Consider the following 15,789-nt stretch of genomic DNA (forward strand, 5'->3'; position numbering starts at 1 on the left):
CACGGGTGACGGAGAAAGTGACGAGCTCCACGGACGTTCGAAATTTCGGAGGACAGTGATTCGACTATTCCAAACATTTCCCAAGTGTTTAATTACGATTCATTATCACTGCGTTAATTTGGTACGAGAGGGGGAGAAATAGCTATATTTTCATAAAAATAAATTCTGTAATAAGTTGGAGCACAAATACAGCACATGAACCTATCTGAGATAAAGTAATTTTCGAATGAACCAGGTATTGAAAAAAAAGACGATGCGGTTTAGTTAGAGTAGCGTATTCACTGTTGCACGTCGCTTTGAAAGGATTTAACCTACTTTATTGCAAAATTATTCGATTTTCAGAACCATTCAAGGCTGAAAATTTGTTGTTCATGAGCAATAAGTGAAGTGGAGAACAATTTGTGAATAGATCTTAATAAGTCTGATAGAAAATAAAAAACGAACTCGACATATAGGTTGTACTAGGTATATAAAACCGTTTACCGAAGTAATCCGTTGTATCGAGGCGACGGCAAAACCGATGGAACTCGGATTGAGTGTAAATCTGGTAAACGCTTGCCCGAATGTGAATAGCGGGTCGATTTCTCGCAGTGACACGTTCGCCGGTAAAACTAGACACGAACAACCGGATCAATACCGGAACCGGAACTTGAATAATTCAAGAGTTTATCTCGTTTCAGACACCACGAGATTCCGTATGCTCCGATGCGTTTGGCTCAGTACACCCTGGCGTTGAACGCCCTCTGCATGGACCCGAGACAGTTTCACGGTCACGACCTGATCGGCACGCTGCAGCACCACGAACCCCAACTCGACTACGAATTCGCTTTCTCAACCCTGGCCGCTTGCAGCGCACAAGCTCACGTGAGGAAGCGGCAAATCCGAAGACTCCTCGACATAGCCAACGCCGCGCAGGATCACAACATCGGTAAGCAGCCTTTAACATTCGTGCAGAATTGTCTCTCCTCTTTGGCTCTTAATTTACGTGACCTCGACCCAAGGCCATGTAAGAAGAACGACGAGTTGTCGACACGATACCACGTACACCCCTGACTAATACTATCCGATCCCTCATCAGACACGGTGGCAATGGTGATCCTCGCGCTGCGTTGCATAGTCCAGGATCATCGACACCGGAATCTTCACCACTTCGTGAGAAAGCCATCGCTGGGTCTCGCCCATCAGCAGCAACACGACGGGAGCTTCGGTAACCTGCACACGACCGCTTTGGTCATGCAGGCACTTGAAGAAGCGGAAAACGAGCCGGCTGAGAATTGGAATCGGTCGGCTGCCGTCACTTGGCTAGCAGCTCGACAACGATCCGACGGCAGCTTCGATAACGACGTTAAAACGACCGCCGAGGCAATTTTGGGACTTTCGGCCAAGGGGCTGGCCAACATTCGGGCTCTCGATTGCGGCCAAGGCGTCGCCGATGTCCTCCCACCTCGGCTGACCAATCCAAACGGTACGTCGACGGTCGTATTAAAGGTCGCCTGAGGTGGCGGAAGTTCTTTCGGAACGAACACCGCGGGTGTTCGAGTTCACGGGTTCGTTGCACGCATCCCGAAAATTGCGGTTCCCACATCATGGCCGATTTAACGCGGCACATGCAATATCATGAAGTTGGCGAATAGCTGTGTAGAAGCAATTCTCACAGATACAAACTTGACGACCCACTAACGACTGACGCTAAGGGAGCAGCGGTCGTCAGCTATTAACGCCTGTGGTTGAGCGACCTTCGGCTTCCGCTGAATGGGACGCCGGAGATTTTGAAACTTCAAAACTCCTCGGCTGATAAAATGCTTTTACGTGGCGCGAAAGGTTGACAATGAGCTTATCCAATGTCGCGGTCTTGCCAAGCGTTGATTTTCACTCCAATGCGCGGTGGAATAGAATTAGGATACTTTTCAACCTTTTGTGAAGAGAAAGAAATTTCGTCGTTAAGCAGATATGCATGCTTCCTTTCGTTTGATTCAAACCTGTAATTTTTCACTTTGCTTCCAGCATCTTAAATGGAAATAGAAGATTAGGGTAACACCGAAGCTTCGAAATGAACGAGGAAAAAAACCCGAAGCGTATACCTCAGGGATTTTCTTCACTTTATGATATGTTGTAGTACGCATCAGAGACATTAGGCACGTACCTTTCTTACGACCTGATTCAGCCGTTCAAGCGGGTCAATACGACTTCTGAAATATACGCTTAAAGAATAAGGGATTCATCAGCTAACCGTAAAATCATTGCTCGTATTATTCTCCAGCTGTTCATAGTGACAACGTCCAGTTGGTTTCGTAAAAACATATGTTACGTCATTACCGAGAAATCTTCAATTATATGTGTTTGGTGTTAAATTTCAGGGGTGGTTTTAATCCGCGATCGTTGAAATCGGTACGCGATACAAAAAAATAACGTATCTAAAGTTCTTTGATGCATTATATAAAAAATCATAGACGGAAGAAAACCTCGACGAGTACTTTCCTTGTAACAATTGAAATTCGATTGTAAAAACAGGCTCCTGCAGCCGACCCACGAAAATGTGAGTATTGTAACCTTGATTATGGAAACGGGGTATTTCAGAGATCGCGTTGGCGGACAATCACAGCGAGGTGATCCTCCTCTCGCCTACCGGATCCAACGTGACCAATCCAACGGAACCCGCCGGCACCCAGGCTCCCACCATGGTTAACATCAGCTACACCCTCTGGGTTGGAAGTAACGTGAACGAGACGTACAACCTGACGATAACAGCCCCGAGGAACGAAACCTTCTACGAGGTGATGATCACCGCCGCTGAAATGTCGCCCCACTTCCAGTTTGCGGCCTCCGAATGGCCGAACGGTCATTACGTTCATACGCTGGCCGGATACAAGGAGGAGCCGATGTCGTATCATTATTGGCTGCTGTACAGACTGCCGACGCCACCGGAAGCTGGGTCTCCACCCGGAAATCAGCTGGTCGCACCAGGAGGTACCGGTATTTTTAATTTTCTAACGACTCGAGTTTCGCGATATTTATAAGCACGTTAAAGTTACCATCGTCGACGTCATTTCGCAGGTGTCGACGACCTGCAGATCAGCGAGGGCGACCATTACCTCTTCTGGTACAAAAAACTGTAAGAAAGTGCGAATGCGGAATCGGAAAGTTGAGGGGAAACAGGCAGATTCCGACGGAGAGACGAGAAACACCGAATTCAGGACTAAAAAAAAAAGTAACTCAATGCAAAAACGGGATACTCGATGCATCCTGACAATTAGTTACGATTTAACAACTGAATAACTTGTAATATTATTCATCAGAGGAACAATTAATCATTGTCGAGATGGCGAATCAATCAATGATCCAACTCAAAACGACGCGTGATTTTGTGACGTTATTTTGTCGCGCGTTGCGTTTCGCACGTTTTATGCTCTGCATCGACACGCGGTAACGTCAAGTTTTATATGATGAAACTGCAATGCACAACCATATTGTACTTATTATTATTATAATAACATTTAACGAAACAACCGATATATCATAGTATTAGTATTCGTAATGGTACCATTTACATTTACGTGTATACATGAATATGTAGGTATATATATACACACACACACACATATATATATATATACATATATACATGATTGATCGGGTTGGCTTTTTCCACCTATGGAATCGTATATTGTGTTTTTGGGATTCTTATGAGATATACAATTTTGAGTAACGATTGTAATTTATTCAATAAAGACGTGGTTATCGCATACTTTGGTTCCCTGAGAAATCGGCGCCGGGAAAATGAAGAAGTAGATGAAAAAGAACTACGTCGATGGTTAAGGTTCGTTTTACTTTGTTAGTTGAAACATGATAAAAAGGTAAAAAACTGAAATTGTACCCTTGATTGTTTCGAATATTTTTCTATTTACGATTCACTGGAGAAAGAAATGACGTATATGTTATCGCGTAAGTTTAATAACAGAAGACAAGCATTGTAATCATTAACAATCATAATATGTATATGCGACCAATTAGATGTATCGTTGTAGCATCCCACACATATTGTATATCGTAAGATCCGTACGGAAGAACCTACGCTCGCACTATCCTCGTACCCTAACAATAAATCGGTAAAATCAAATCATGTACAGGAAAAAGTGACGCGGCACTAGAATCTTCACACTCTGTAATATCAACTTTAATTACGTAATAAATCCCAAGATTATAAACTAAAAGTTGATTCTCGTCGGGGAAACTGCAACACAAAGATTAAATATCATCAAGTTATGTAGTTATTTTGTAGTATCAATTACACGCAGTTGATTTCAATCATCGTACATCATACATCATACATAGTATTAAAGTTCAAAACCAAAGTTTGGATGTGCGGATGTTCAGACAGTGACGTCACCCAAATTTTTTTTCTTTTGACGTCATCGATCTATTGTAATCGTCGACGACGAAAATCAGCTGAGTTCCTCAGTTTGGAAACAACCGCGCGGTAGAGCGGACGTATGAGAATCACGCTCCGCAGATTTCGAATACCGGGTTCTCTACCTCCTGGATCCTGCGTTTCCGGTCAGCTTCCTGGTACAATTCGAGTTCCAGGACAAGCGCTCCGTAGTTTCTATGCTCCAGGTAAGCTACCTGGTAAAACTCGACTACCAAGACAAGCGCTCCGTAGTTCTGGTTGACCTGGTGACTTTTGACCTTCAGGAATAATTTTTCGTAGTTCTGGCTGTCCAGGTTCTTGACCTGGTGGATTTTGACATCCAGGAAAAGCGCTCCGTAGTTCTGGCTGTCCAGGTCCTTGACCTGGTGACTTTTGACCTTCAGGACTAATTTTCCCTAGTTCTGGCTGTCCAGGTTCGTGACCTGGTAACTATTGACCAAGCGCTGCGTAGTTTCTGTGCTCCAGGTCCGCTTCCTGGTGAATCTCGAGTTCCAGGTCAAGCGCTCCATGGTTCCTGCGTTCCAAATACGGGACCTGGGGAAACTCGACTTCAAGGACAAGCGCTCCGTGATTTCTGCGATCCAGGTATGCTACCTGGTGAAACTCGAGTTCATGGACAAGCGCTCCATAGTTTCTGCGATCTAGGTCCACTTCCCGGTGAAACTCGACTTCCTAGACAAGCGCTGCGTGGTTCCTACGCTCCAGGTCCACTACCTGTTGAAACTCGACTTCGGGGACAAGCGATCCGTGGTTCCTGCGCTCCAGGTCATTGACCTGGTGACTTTTGACCTTCCGGACTCATTTTCAACTTTTCAAGTTTGACTATTGAAAACGTCACGTTTTGTACTATCAAACCAATATGCATCCTTCAGATAACATTTGGAAACTGAAAAACAAAACCGAACGACCAGGATCAATAAATTGCAATTCGTGAATAGTTGGCATAGTATACATAGGAACAAATGACAATAACGTTCAACTATAGCTAAAATTGCTATGCGTTGTGTTTCAAATCTGTTAGCACTTGGTTGATTGTTCTGTGGTATTTTTTGACGAAATTTATTGTCGTTCATTCATAATTTCAATCATAATGAACGGTCTATTATGGGAAATATACGTTGAAACTTCGAAGAGTATTTTTTACCACCGAACATTTACGGCATTCGTGTAATTCGATTTTACGTATTTTCGTCAACTCCATTGATAAATAATCTCATTTCGAGTTATTATAACTGATTCTACGTCCATAAAGCAGCTAAAAGTGATTGTGAAACAGAGGTGGGTAATGATTTTGTGGTTATATTTGAGAATTGGCGAAATTTTTTTGTTCAATATTGCATATACAATGAGGCTATGAAGCCCTTTTTCGTGTTTGAGATACGTGGACTTCGATATTTGGATATATACACGTCAACGTCGAAATCTACCAGGGCACCCCCTTAAGGGATTACATCCGGTCATAGCGTCGAAGCACTAGCATAACTTTCACAATTTGTGGAAATTCGATATCGGCTTTGCGCGAAAATATTCTTAAAAGATTGAGCTATAATGGTATGCAAGTAGAAACCATCTGAACTCCACGGGTTCATATTTACGAATGAGAAAATCATGAGGTGAATAGAATAACTTCGCACACTGTCGTACATTACTCATTTATTCTTAAAATCGGAGTGCTTTTGAGCACAAAACGATTGATTGAACGCAACTTTTACGCGTCACAATACTTGGGCGGGGGTAAAGCAACTAAAATGACCGATTGATAGAAGAACCAAATTATTGAATTTTGAAAGACATGTAAATATAAAAAATCGAAAACATCGAAATGTCAAAACACAGATCTTCCCATTTTCACAGGAAACAGTAACGTGTTTTTTATTCATCGATTTTTAAATGATCAACAAAATTTACTGAATATTCCAACGGGTTCAACTGCTTGTGTCACGTTTTTCAAATTCTTCATATGGCCATTTCAATGACATAAATCAATACATGAATGAAGTAAGATTGAATTCCATTATTTATCTTTGGTTTGGAACCAAATTCGCTACAATTTGCGTAAATCGTAACAATTTCACGTAGGTATTGGGGTATTGGCGTGAGGAGAAAAATGACACACGTATGTTTCGAATCGAGAAATGTCATTTATTGTGTAGGTACAATAATCACTAGCTACGTACCTTTTCCGTACGATGGATAATTGAATGAATAAATAAAAATAATGCAATTTTTGCCGTGTTTAACTGCATTACACTCGAAATAGCAGAAAAGAATGAATATCGAATTGAACAACATGATCGAAAGAATAATTACAGAATCTTTACAAATGTTCAAGTCATTGTAGCCTCGTGATTTTATACATATAATCACAGAGTCTTTAACATTATAATCAGCGTGGTGGTGCCATGCTTAAGATTGCACGGCAATTGTAAGGATCAGTAAAATTAATCAACAACTTCACTCGAAAACTATTAATTCCAAACATTGTATGATCTGCTCGTAATGTAAGGTCGAAAATTTCGACATTGTCTATACAAAAATTTATCTAATATTACATTAATCAAGTTTTCTTTCGTTTATAATTTTGTACACATATCTATAATAATCAGCATCTTTGGTGAAAAATTAGGAAGCCTAAGTAGGTGTTATCTTATCTATTAGAATTTTTTCTTATTTTTCTCCATCGCACTTTTTGGTTGCGCCATTTCACAATATGTCTATGCTTTAGTATTATTTAGGAAAAATGTCGACTAGACAGACTTAATACAAGTTATTCGACAGTACACAAAAAAAAAAGAAGAGTTATGCGATTGATCAGTTGTGACCATAAAAATATGAATAAATGAGTTTTTAAGCCGTTATGAAATCGCATAACTGAACATTTTCGTAAAATAATCTATGCTCGACTTTAAATATAGTATGAATATATATGAAATTGCACTTCAAGTACATAAACTACATTGAAAAAAAGGTAGATAATTTTTTATCGCGTATTTACATCTTCATGATTTATGGAAGCGATAATAAGCGGAAGCTGGAAAAACAAATTCGGGCACGTAAGTGAATTTATTATATAAATAGAAAACCTACTGTTTGCACATCTTTGTTAATAAAAAATATATAATCAATCTTTTAATAGATCTGCTCACACTCGGTGTTATACATACATGCAGCTTGATATCTCTATTTTATCATTTGGTAAACTAGTTGTAATTATAATCCGCTCCATTCTTACAACAGAGAAATTACACATCTATATGCATTATTGTTCGTGCATTATTATTCGTTAATCACTAATAGTATCAATTCAGTAAAGCATACGAAATATAATTTCTAAATATTGATCATCATTTTTACGTACAAAAATCAGCCAACGTGACTGTAGCGCATTCTTGCACTGAGAAAAAAAATTTATTAAGCCTAAAAATAATTTCTTTGACTTGATTCGATAGAATCAGATAACTTTGCGATTCAAGTGACCACCCCTCAGTTAAAACAATAGTATTTATGCATCAATTCGGATGTTGTACATTTTCCAGTTATATGCATTTCGAGGAAATGAATATTTTTTCATCGGATTGAGCTAATACTCTTTATGCGTGAAGTTTGGTTGAATGAAGCAACTCAGTTTCACCTGTAAAAAATTATGTCTTCGATTTAATGTGATAATCGTCAGACGAAATCAATAATTATTTGAATAGAAGAAATTTATACTGATTTTAGTAAAAATCAAAACAATTTTTCATTTTCTATGATATTGCACTATAACTACTAAGAAAAATTCCTTCTTTGATCAGCTGAACATGAATTTCAGTCAACTCAAGAACAATGGGTTACATTATGCGATACCGCACATTTCATTCGAGTAACGGATAAACAGAATTAAATATGCGTTTTATTGTTTTGAAGGAAAGTTGTGTCGTTAAAAATCGAAAATAAAGTCTTGAAGCCAACTTCGAAAGCTAGCGATTGTATGTTACACATATCCGCAACAAACTGGTATTTGGCTTTACAAAATGTATATTATTTCTCTGGAAAAAAATCTTGGTCGTTTTGATAGTCTTCTGATTTTTCGATACATGTGTTTCGTGTTAATTAACCATAATGATAATTCATTCAAAGTAACTTCAAACATGTTTATACCTCAGCGGCCTTCGCAGTTGATAAATTTGGATTCGTGTGATTTTAGTAACCACATATAACGTAATATATTATTGGATTATTCAATTTAAATAGCAAGTTCGTCGTTGTAATTTAAGTTTGGTTTCTAGAATTAAATACGCATTGACTAAAAAATTTTCTACGTTTTCACAATGAGGCATAGATCTCTTTGCTGAGGATATCATACTAATAAACCAACGTATTCAATACTCTGACTAAACGAGTATTAAAAAATTACTCAAATTTTTCTATCATAAACTTGAATACAAAGTTGTTTGACGCAAAAATAAATAAGGTGTCACTATAAATAATTGTTTGCTCAGGACGACAGAAAACAATCTTCTTCGACAACTTTTTTCTCATTGTCAGTGTACTAATCACTTTGTGTCTTATTTGTTCGTTTTCTTTTTTTTTTTTGTTTCTTTTTCGTTTTTCCCCAAGTTCGTATTGGGTAACATATAAAGAAGCTGTAGTACGTTTTTGAGACAAAAATCTTTTACGTCAATATATCGACCCAGCATTAGTACTTGAAAAAATTGCTCGAATTACGTGTCAAAAATGCACCACTTATTTTTATACTACATTAAGTTACAGCACAAGAAAATCTAAAGAATAGTAAGTATATCGACCCAATCACAGTGTACTGTAAGTAAGCTTTTGAGAATTTAATAAAAGAAGCAAAGCATATTAGTCATATATGTACGATTTGAATATGAAAGGAAACTCAAATTATCGATATCATAAATTGGTACACCTCCTTAGTTTCAAAAGAAAAAGAACAAAAAATATAATAATACTTGTATTACTTTCAAAAATCATTTCGCCTCGATACTTTGGTATAGATTATTTTAAATGAATAGAACTTCAAACGGCTAGAATGCCGAGTGATTTTTTCATGTTGGAAGTTTCAGGCAACGAGAGAGCCCACTTTCTCAACCCCGTGAGCAAGACAGAACTGGTAACTAAAATAGCTCCTCCGACTGAATATCTATTCGGTATTTCGTTAAAAAATAGCACCTGCCAGAAGAATGCAAATACTATGTCTGCCGATCTTGCAATTGCTACAGGCCCTGCCTGTTCCATTTGTAAAGCTAACGTTAATAAGATTTGTCCGCCGAAGCTGAATAAGGCTAATGCAACCACTAGTAGCCTGTCTGTCCCGCAGCGTGGCAAACATAGCGCGCCTATTGCCCAAGTAACAACGATCGTTTGAATCAGTGCGAATGAGCCAAAGTTTGTCATAATCACTGAAAAATGAAGCCCCTTCAATGCGCGCAACAGTACATAGGCATTCGCGCCAAATAATGTGGCTGAAAAGGCGGCGACAGCGCCCCAAAGTTCAGCATTTTCAGTTTCTACGTGATTATCCGTCAGAGATTCGACAGTGTGTCCAAAAATTAGCGGAGGTCGCGTTATCAGGACAACGCCAATTAAAGTTAGGCAAATTGTTATAACATTAAATATGCCGCAAGGCTCTTTCAAAAAAATTCTGGCAGATATAGCTACAAATACTGGAACAGAAAATACGATGACGGAAGCATCTGCTAAAGGCATGTGTCGAAAAGCATAAAAACTTAGCATAAGTCCCGTTGTCCCGACAAAACTTCTCAGCAGCAACATTATCCTACGACCTTTTGGAAAAGGATGCTCCCCTTTATATATTACAATAGGTATTGCTGGTAGCAGCACACCTACAAATCTGAACGCTGCTAGTTCCATTGGATTCACGTCCACAAGGCCCTTTACTATCACACTGCATAGTGAGAAGAATAACGACGACAGCGCCGCCAACATCAAGCCAAGGTATGGACAAGACCGGCATCTGGAGACTGAAAAGTTTCTCCGACGATTCGTAGTCTCGCAGTCGCTGTCGCCGTCTACCAAATGTTGAAGCTCCAAGTGTTCAGTCATTCCTGTTGCAAAGTTAAAACAGCCCTTAGTTATCGAAATTAATTAATTCCAATTTTTCAGGTATTGGAGCACCAATCAATGACTGAAACGGAAAATGGGAGCAAAATGATCTGAAATTCATAGCACAACAAAACCGAAATCAACTGATAAATGGGAAGTCTGGCTGCAAACTTTCCGTAAGATTTTCCCTGAGTCTGAATAAATTGAAACTGTAAATGAAATCAAACATTGAATAGTCACGAAACTGTTCAAAATTTTTATCTAGACAGGGTCTGTTAGTCACAAGTTTTTTCCCACAAACAATGAAAGGAAATTCATGATAAAATTTCAAAATAAAACAAATACTGTTGTTATAAAAGTGTCGAGACAGCAAAAATCTGTAACACATTGTTTTCTTTTATTCTGAATGGATCTGTGATCTGCATAAATCATGTTATCTAGCATGATATAGATTAAAGTTTTATTATGAAGTACACACTCGACTACGTGCTCATGATGGCATATTCATTAACAGTTGATAGTGGATAGCCAATCTAACAAGCTTATATAACATTACTCGGGATCAAAATCACTTGAGTACTGCTTAATGTATTTTAATCGCTGTCCCATGTCATAAATTTAAAACAAAATACTGTACCTAATATTATGGAATACGGCAAATATTGACATATAAGTAGAAATGAAAATCTTAACTATTTTCGGAGATTGTGTCATTGAGCGGAAATACATTTTAACTATGAAAATAAATTTACAAATATCTTCCAAAGCACCAAGGTTTCTATTTATTCACTTTGCTTATCTACACCGTTACTCACGTACGTATCAAATTGAACATTCTCAATCACCTATGAGTGCACATTTCAAGATATGTCAACATTATCACGTAGTACTCAAATTTCGGTTGCTAAACGATGTTTATCAGTTTTTTTTCCTTTGTTTCCTCAATTTTTTCGTCGAAAGATTGCACGAAAGTTTGGATAGCGAATTGTAACAATATTTCGAACATTATTGTTGTTTGTTAAATGGAAGAACAAAAACCGAATGAAACTACCTTACTTAGCTGACAGCAAAGTTGAATGAGATAACCTAGTAAGTAATTATCAAATGTTCGCTTTCTCTAAGAAAAACAAACGGTTTGAATGATATCATTGCAACAAAACGCTGCAAATATCGACACTAAAAATAGATATTATTAAACCGTCACGGGGATAGAAAGCTACGAATAGAATATTGATCCAAACTTACCGGTTATTGAGAAAAGAAGAAGGTATTCGATGATGTCCGAAGTCTTCGAACGGACGAAGTTGAAAAATACGAATTGTTCACCGATAAATTAGCACCGCTTGCCCAGGGAGATATTGCGAAGAAGTTAATCATCGCATGGTTATATCGAGCTATCGATCAGCTGAATATCCAAAAATGCTGTTTGCTGGACGCCATTTTTAAAGCTTTCGCTGGTTTCGCCACTGAACACGGTCTTATAGACAAGTCTGGGCACTCCAAGCCCCTTCCTATACCTATAACGCAGCGTGACTGCTTGAAGCCTGTGTTTCTCAATTTGTGCACCAAAGACCAGAGCGCTGCAATCTCCAAGGGCGGTGTGTGCGTACTAAGTAGGCCTCTCCCTCACTAGCGCTAGCGGCGAAAATTCACAACATCAGCTTCATTTTTGAGAACGGTTTTACAGCCGGAGTGGCCAGACCTGTCTTTAAGTCCGTGCCACTGAACTACAGGTTTTGCCCTGGATGTAATATTTGGGAGGAGACATGTGTCCGCGTTACAAAAGTGGACCACACTCTGATAGGAAGTTTGTTGTTCCAATAGCGCTACTTGGAGCGCTGGTTTAGTACGTTGCACTGCGCCTGATGGCTGGCAACACCAAATAAAACATCAGATCCCTACAGACGTAAAACGTTAATGCCTTTACGGGTAATAAAGCCCAGGATTTCCCAAATGCAAAGCACAAAGCACAGATTTATAGAGCGACCGAATTGAGAATAGTTTGAACACCAGTGTGGAAAACCTTGAAAAGATATCACATAATCACTCTCGGACAACCGGCAAGGGTGACTGCCTTTTGAACTGTCAAAAATAGTCGTCTGATTTCCCGCAACTTTCCACTCACGCGTGCTAAATCGTCTAAACAATTGAAAGTGTTCCGGTCGCGTTCTGCTTTTTTTCGATATCAGAGTATTTTTTGTCCAGTATGAAGTTTGTACATAATATTTTGAGCAGAAATTTTCGTAATTCACTACTAGAAGTATCATCAAAAATTATCGTCCTTCCAAATGCCTCATACATCAGGTCCGCAATAGAGTTACGTAAATGAAAATATCCCCTAACCTATAAAATAGATTTTGTGGTTATCTTTACCGATTTACCAAAAACTCTGAACTCAGAATCATTCCGTACCACGTGAAAATCTGCTGCAGCTCGTTATGATTTACAGCTCAAATCGGCATTGATCCGTTTATAATTTTTTTTAAATAGACCTGTACGCACCGATGTTTATGTATGAACAGTAGTTAACCTTGTGCTGAAATATTTTCAATTCGTTTCAGGCTCTCGGAGGTTGGAAAATTAGAAACACCTAAATTGCAAGGGAAATATGAAACGGGACAACTCATTTTTCATCGAGTATTCGGGTACCGTGGTGTAGTTTTGTTTCCTTGGCTCGCGCGAGTTTACGACAGGGATGTGCCTAGCAAGAAAGAAGGGTAACGACAATCCCTGTTTCCGTTGTTAAGAAAATCATATTATGCAATTGCAGTTCAAACATTACCATAATGATGCATTTTCAGAACAACTTGTTATTTCACAACTTCAGAATCGTCTGAAATTTAGTAAACCATTACAGTATCAGTATTAACCAGTACAGCATTAACGAAGTTCTATTTTCCAAATTCAACTTCTTAAAAAATGTTTTGGAGATACAAAACATTGACTTTAATTTTGAAGGTTCGTTAATTCTCAATTTCAGCCTCATTTCTTACTTTTATTGCAGATCTGACGATGGAAAGTTTACCAGTGTGAGCAAAGAAGTTAAAGGGAGAATGCATACTTTCTATCAAGTCCTAATCGACCAGAGGGATTGTCCTTACATCGTAAGTTGCTAACTCAAATTATTTCTCTTTTAAACTGCTTTTGAAATTGAATAATCTAACATGTGACACAATCTATTTCTCCAAGAGAGCACAAACAGAGGCGGTCACATTTTTGGGAAATCACGAAAGTAGTCGTAGTCTGTACGCAATTCCTGGGTTGGACTATGTTGCACATGAAGATATATTGCCATACTCTACAAACGAGAAAGCAGCATTGCAGCACGAGTTGTTTGACAAATTTTTAGTCTACCACCAAGATAGAGACCCACCATTTATAGCACAGGAGACACTAAGGGCATGGCAGAAGAAGAATCATCCCTGGTTAGAGTTATCCGACGTTCACAAAGAGACCACAGAAAATATCAGAGTCACAGTAATACCCTTTTATATGGGATGCAGAGAGAGCCAAACAACCGCTGTATATTGGGTAAGTGATAACTAATACTGTAAAAATTGGAAAGTTCGATAGCTGCAGTTGATTACCGTAGATAGAAAAAGATCCCAAAGCATCAAAAAAAAGTTTGACAAACTCAGTAGAATTTTGTCTGGTTTCATAGTCATAGGATCCATTTTTACTTCCATCTCAGATATACTGAGATACTGAACTTTGATAATCAGGCCAAGTAAGAAAATTCTTGAAATAAAAATTGAATGATCATATTTATCATGCAACAAAATGCTTACTCTGGTTGATTCAGTGGCGATATTGTATTCGCTTGGAAAATTTGGGGGACATGAGCGTGCAACTTCGAGAACGACATTGGAGAATATTCAGTTTGTCAGGAACTCTAGAAACTGTGAGAGGGAGAGGAGTTGTGGGTCAAGAACCGGTTTTGTCAAAAACCTTACCAGCTTTCCAGTACAGCAGTCATGTTAGTCTGCAGGCTCCCAGTGGCCACATGTGGTAAGTCGACGACACGTGTGAATATATGTATCTTATTCCTGACCGTTGCAAGTGTGTCTGAATGATATTCTATACTTTCATACTATCGAAAAATTTTCTATGATATTTTATTTTCCACATTTTTCGAACCTAAGGTCGTAATTTTTTCGATATTCCAATTTAGGGGTACGTTTAGAATGGAACGGGAAGACGGTTACGCGTTTGACTGCCGAATACCTCCGTTCTCTTTAGAATCTAAGAGTGAAGAACCACCAACTCCGAATGCTGACTCGTAAGCAACAACGGTTACCCATACTAGGTACATGACTATAAAAAAAAAATCGAACTCGAAAATAAATGTTGATGTTTGCTGCTTAGAGCATGACAAATTCCGCATAATGGCTCCCATATTGGGTAGTTAATTGAAGTTCTGTGAATCACACCCCCCTGTGAATATTATTTGTATATATTATTGTATTTAAGAGATGAAAATGAATCAATATTCTTTATTCTTAACCAGTGATTGAAGATTGAGAAAAAACTAACATGAAGCTCATAACTCAAATCATACATCACAAAATTTTGTCCACAATACCCACCAATACGACACACTGTCTAACAATTCAGTATGAATACAACAATATTCGTAAAAACTAAATTTTTTAAATCTCATTTTTAGTGGCATAACAATTGTAACATGTCATCAGTACTGGTATCTCAATAAAATTAATAAGACTTGAGTCATTGATGTAGATTAAATGTATACAAATTACCTATCATCGTTCATTATGAAAGGATTTCAACCTCATCAGTCAACTGAAGTTGACGAAAGATTATATTAGGGTGACGCAGTTTCGACTGAAACTTTTTCTACTTTTTATGTCTAATTTGTTGTCTGCGCATCACAGCCGTTTGAAATTGACCAATCCGGTAGCATCCGATGACTCAGAACTCAACTGGCGGATCGTCATACGCTCGGGAGCTGTGCTGAATTGGTTCTAGCGCTCAAATACTACCGGATTGGCCAATTGCAAACTGTTGTAATTCACAGATTTTCATGAGAAATACATTGGTAGCATATGGAGCAATATCCTGAGACATCCTGCTACCTGTACTGTACCATCAGTCAATGATGAGTGTAATTAGCACATTTTCGTAGTACATTAAATCTGTGCGTTTGAAATTTGCGCATCGTGTGACATTCGCGTTCCTTCTGAAACCAAGGTCTCTACATAGGTATATATATCCTAGAATAGACGATTACAATGATTTAGATTTATAATTTTCGCTTTCCTCTGCAATCT

The 15,789-nt window shown here is 38.6% G+C and overlaps 3 protein-coding genes across 6 annotated transcripts in view; 2 read left to right on the plus strand and 1 right to left on the minus strand.

Moving 5' to 3' along the window:
• The window catches only part of LOC107221082 (uncharacterized protein CG3556), a 48,408-nt gene extending 44,651 nt beyond the window's left edge, over positions 1-3,757 (plus strand). Inside the window, exons 4-7 of the mRNA XM_046733751.1 lie at positions 681-928; positions 1,079-1,465; positions 2,578-2,967; positions 3,055-3,757. Of these exons, the coding sequence (XP_046589707.1) occupies positions 681-928; positions 1,079-1,465; positions 2,578-2,967; positions 3,055-3,116 (1,087 nt within the window). The 3' untranslated portion in view covers positions 3,117-3,757. The remainder of the gene's footprint in view (positions 1-680; positions 929-1,078; positions 1,466-2,577; positions 2,968-3,054) is intronic.
• A 2,793-nt stretch (positions 3,758-6,550) lies between these two features.
• LOC107221079 (solute carrier family 35 member G1) lies at positions 6,551-11,978 on the minus strand. The gene is made up of 2 exons (XM_015659953.2): positions 11,744-11,978; positions 6,551-10,500 (listed from the first exon to the last, which is right to left on the minus strand). Exon 2 carries the CDS (start codon positions 10,496-10,498, stop codon positions 9,452-9,454), a length of 1,047 nt encoding a protein of 348 aa, XP_015515439.1. The 5' UTR covers positions 10,499-10,500; positions 11,744-11,978; the 3' UTR covers positions 6,551-9,451.
• A 594-nt stretch (positions 11,979-12,572) lies between these two features.
• On the plus strand, positions 12,573-15,225 carry LOC107221071 (polymerase delta-interacting protein 2). 4 transcript variants are annotated; one of them, XM_015659939.2, is made up of 6 exons: positions 12,574-12,814; positions 13,060-13,215; positions 13,503-13,602; positions 13,688-14,029; positions 14,301-14,506; positions 14,670-15,225. In XM_015659939.2, the coding sequence occupies exons 1-6, from the start codon at positions 12,705-12,707 to the stop codon at positions 14,779-14,781; spliced, it is 1,026 nt and encodes a 341-aa protein (XP_015515425.1). In that variant the 5' UTR covers positions 12,574-12,704; the 3' UTR covers positions 14,782-15,225. The 4 variants fall into 4 exon arrangements, with proteins under 4 accessions (XP_046591147.1, XP_046591148.1, XP_015515425.1 ...); XM_015659940.2 differs by having other exon boundaries at positions 12,574-12,802; XM_046735191.1 differs by lacking the exon at positions 13,060-13,215 and having other exon boundaries at positions 12,573-12,814.
• The last annotated feature ends 564 nt before the right edge of the window (positions 15,226-15,789 follow it).

This window comes from Neodiprion lecontei, chromosome 3 (genome assembly GCF_021901455.1).
Source record: "Neodiprion lecontei isolate iyNeoLeco1 chromosome 3, iyNeoLeco1.1, whole genome shotgun sequence".
Classification (NCBI taxonomy): Eukaryota; Metazoa; Arthropoda; class Insecta; order Hymenoptera; family Diprionidae; genus Neodiprion; species Neodiprion lecontei.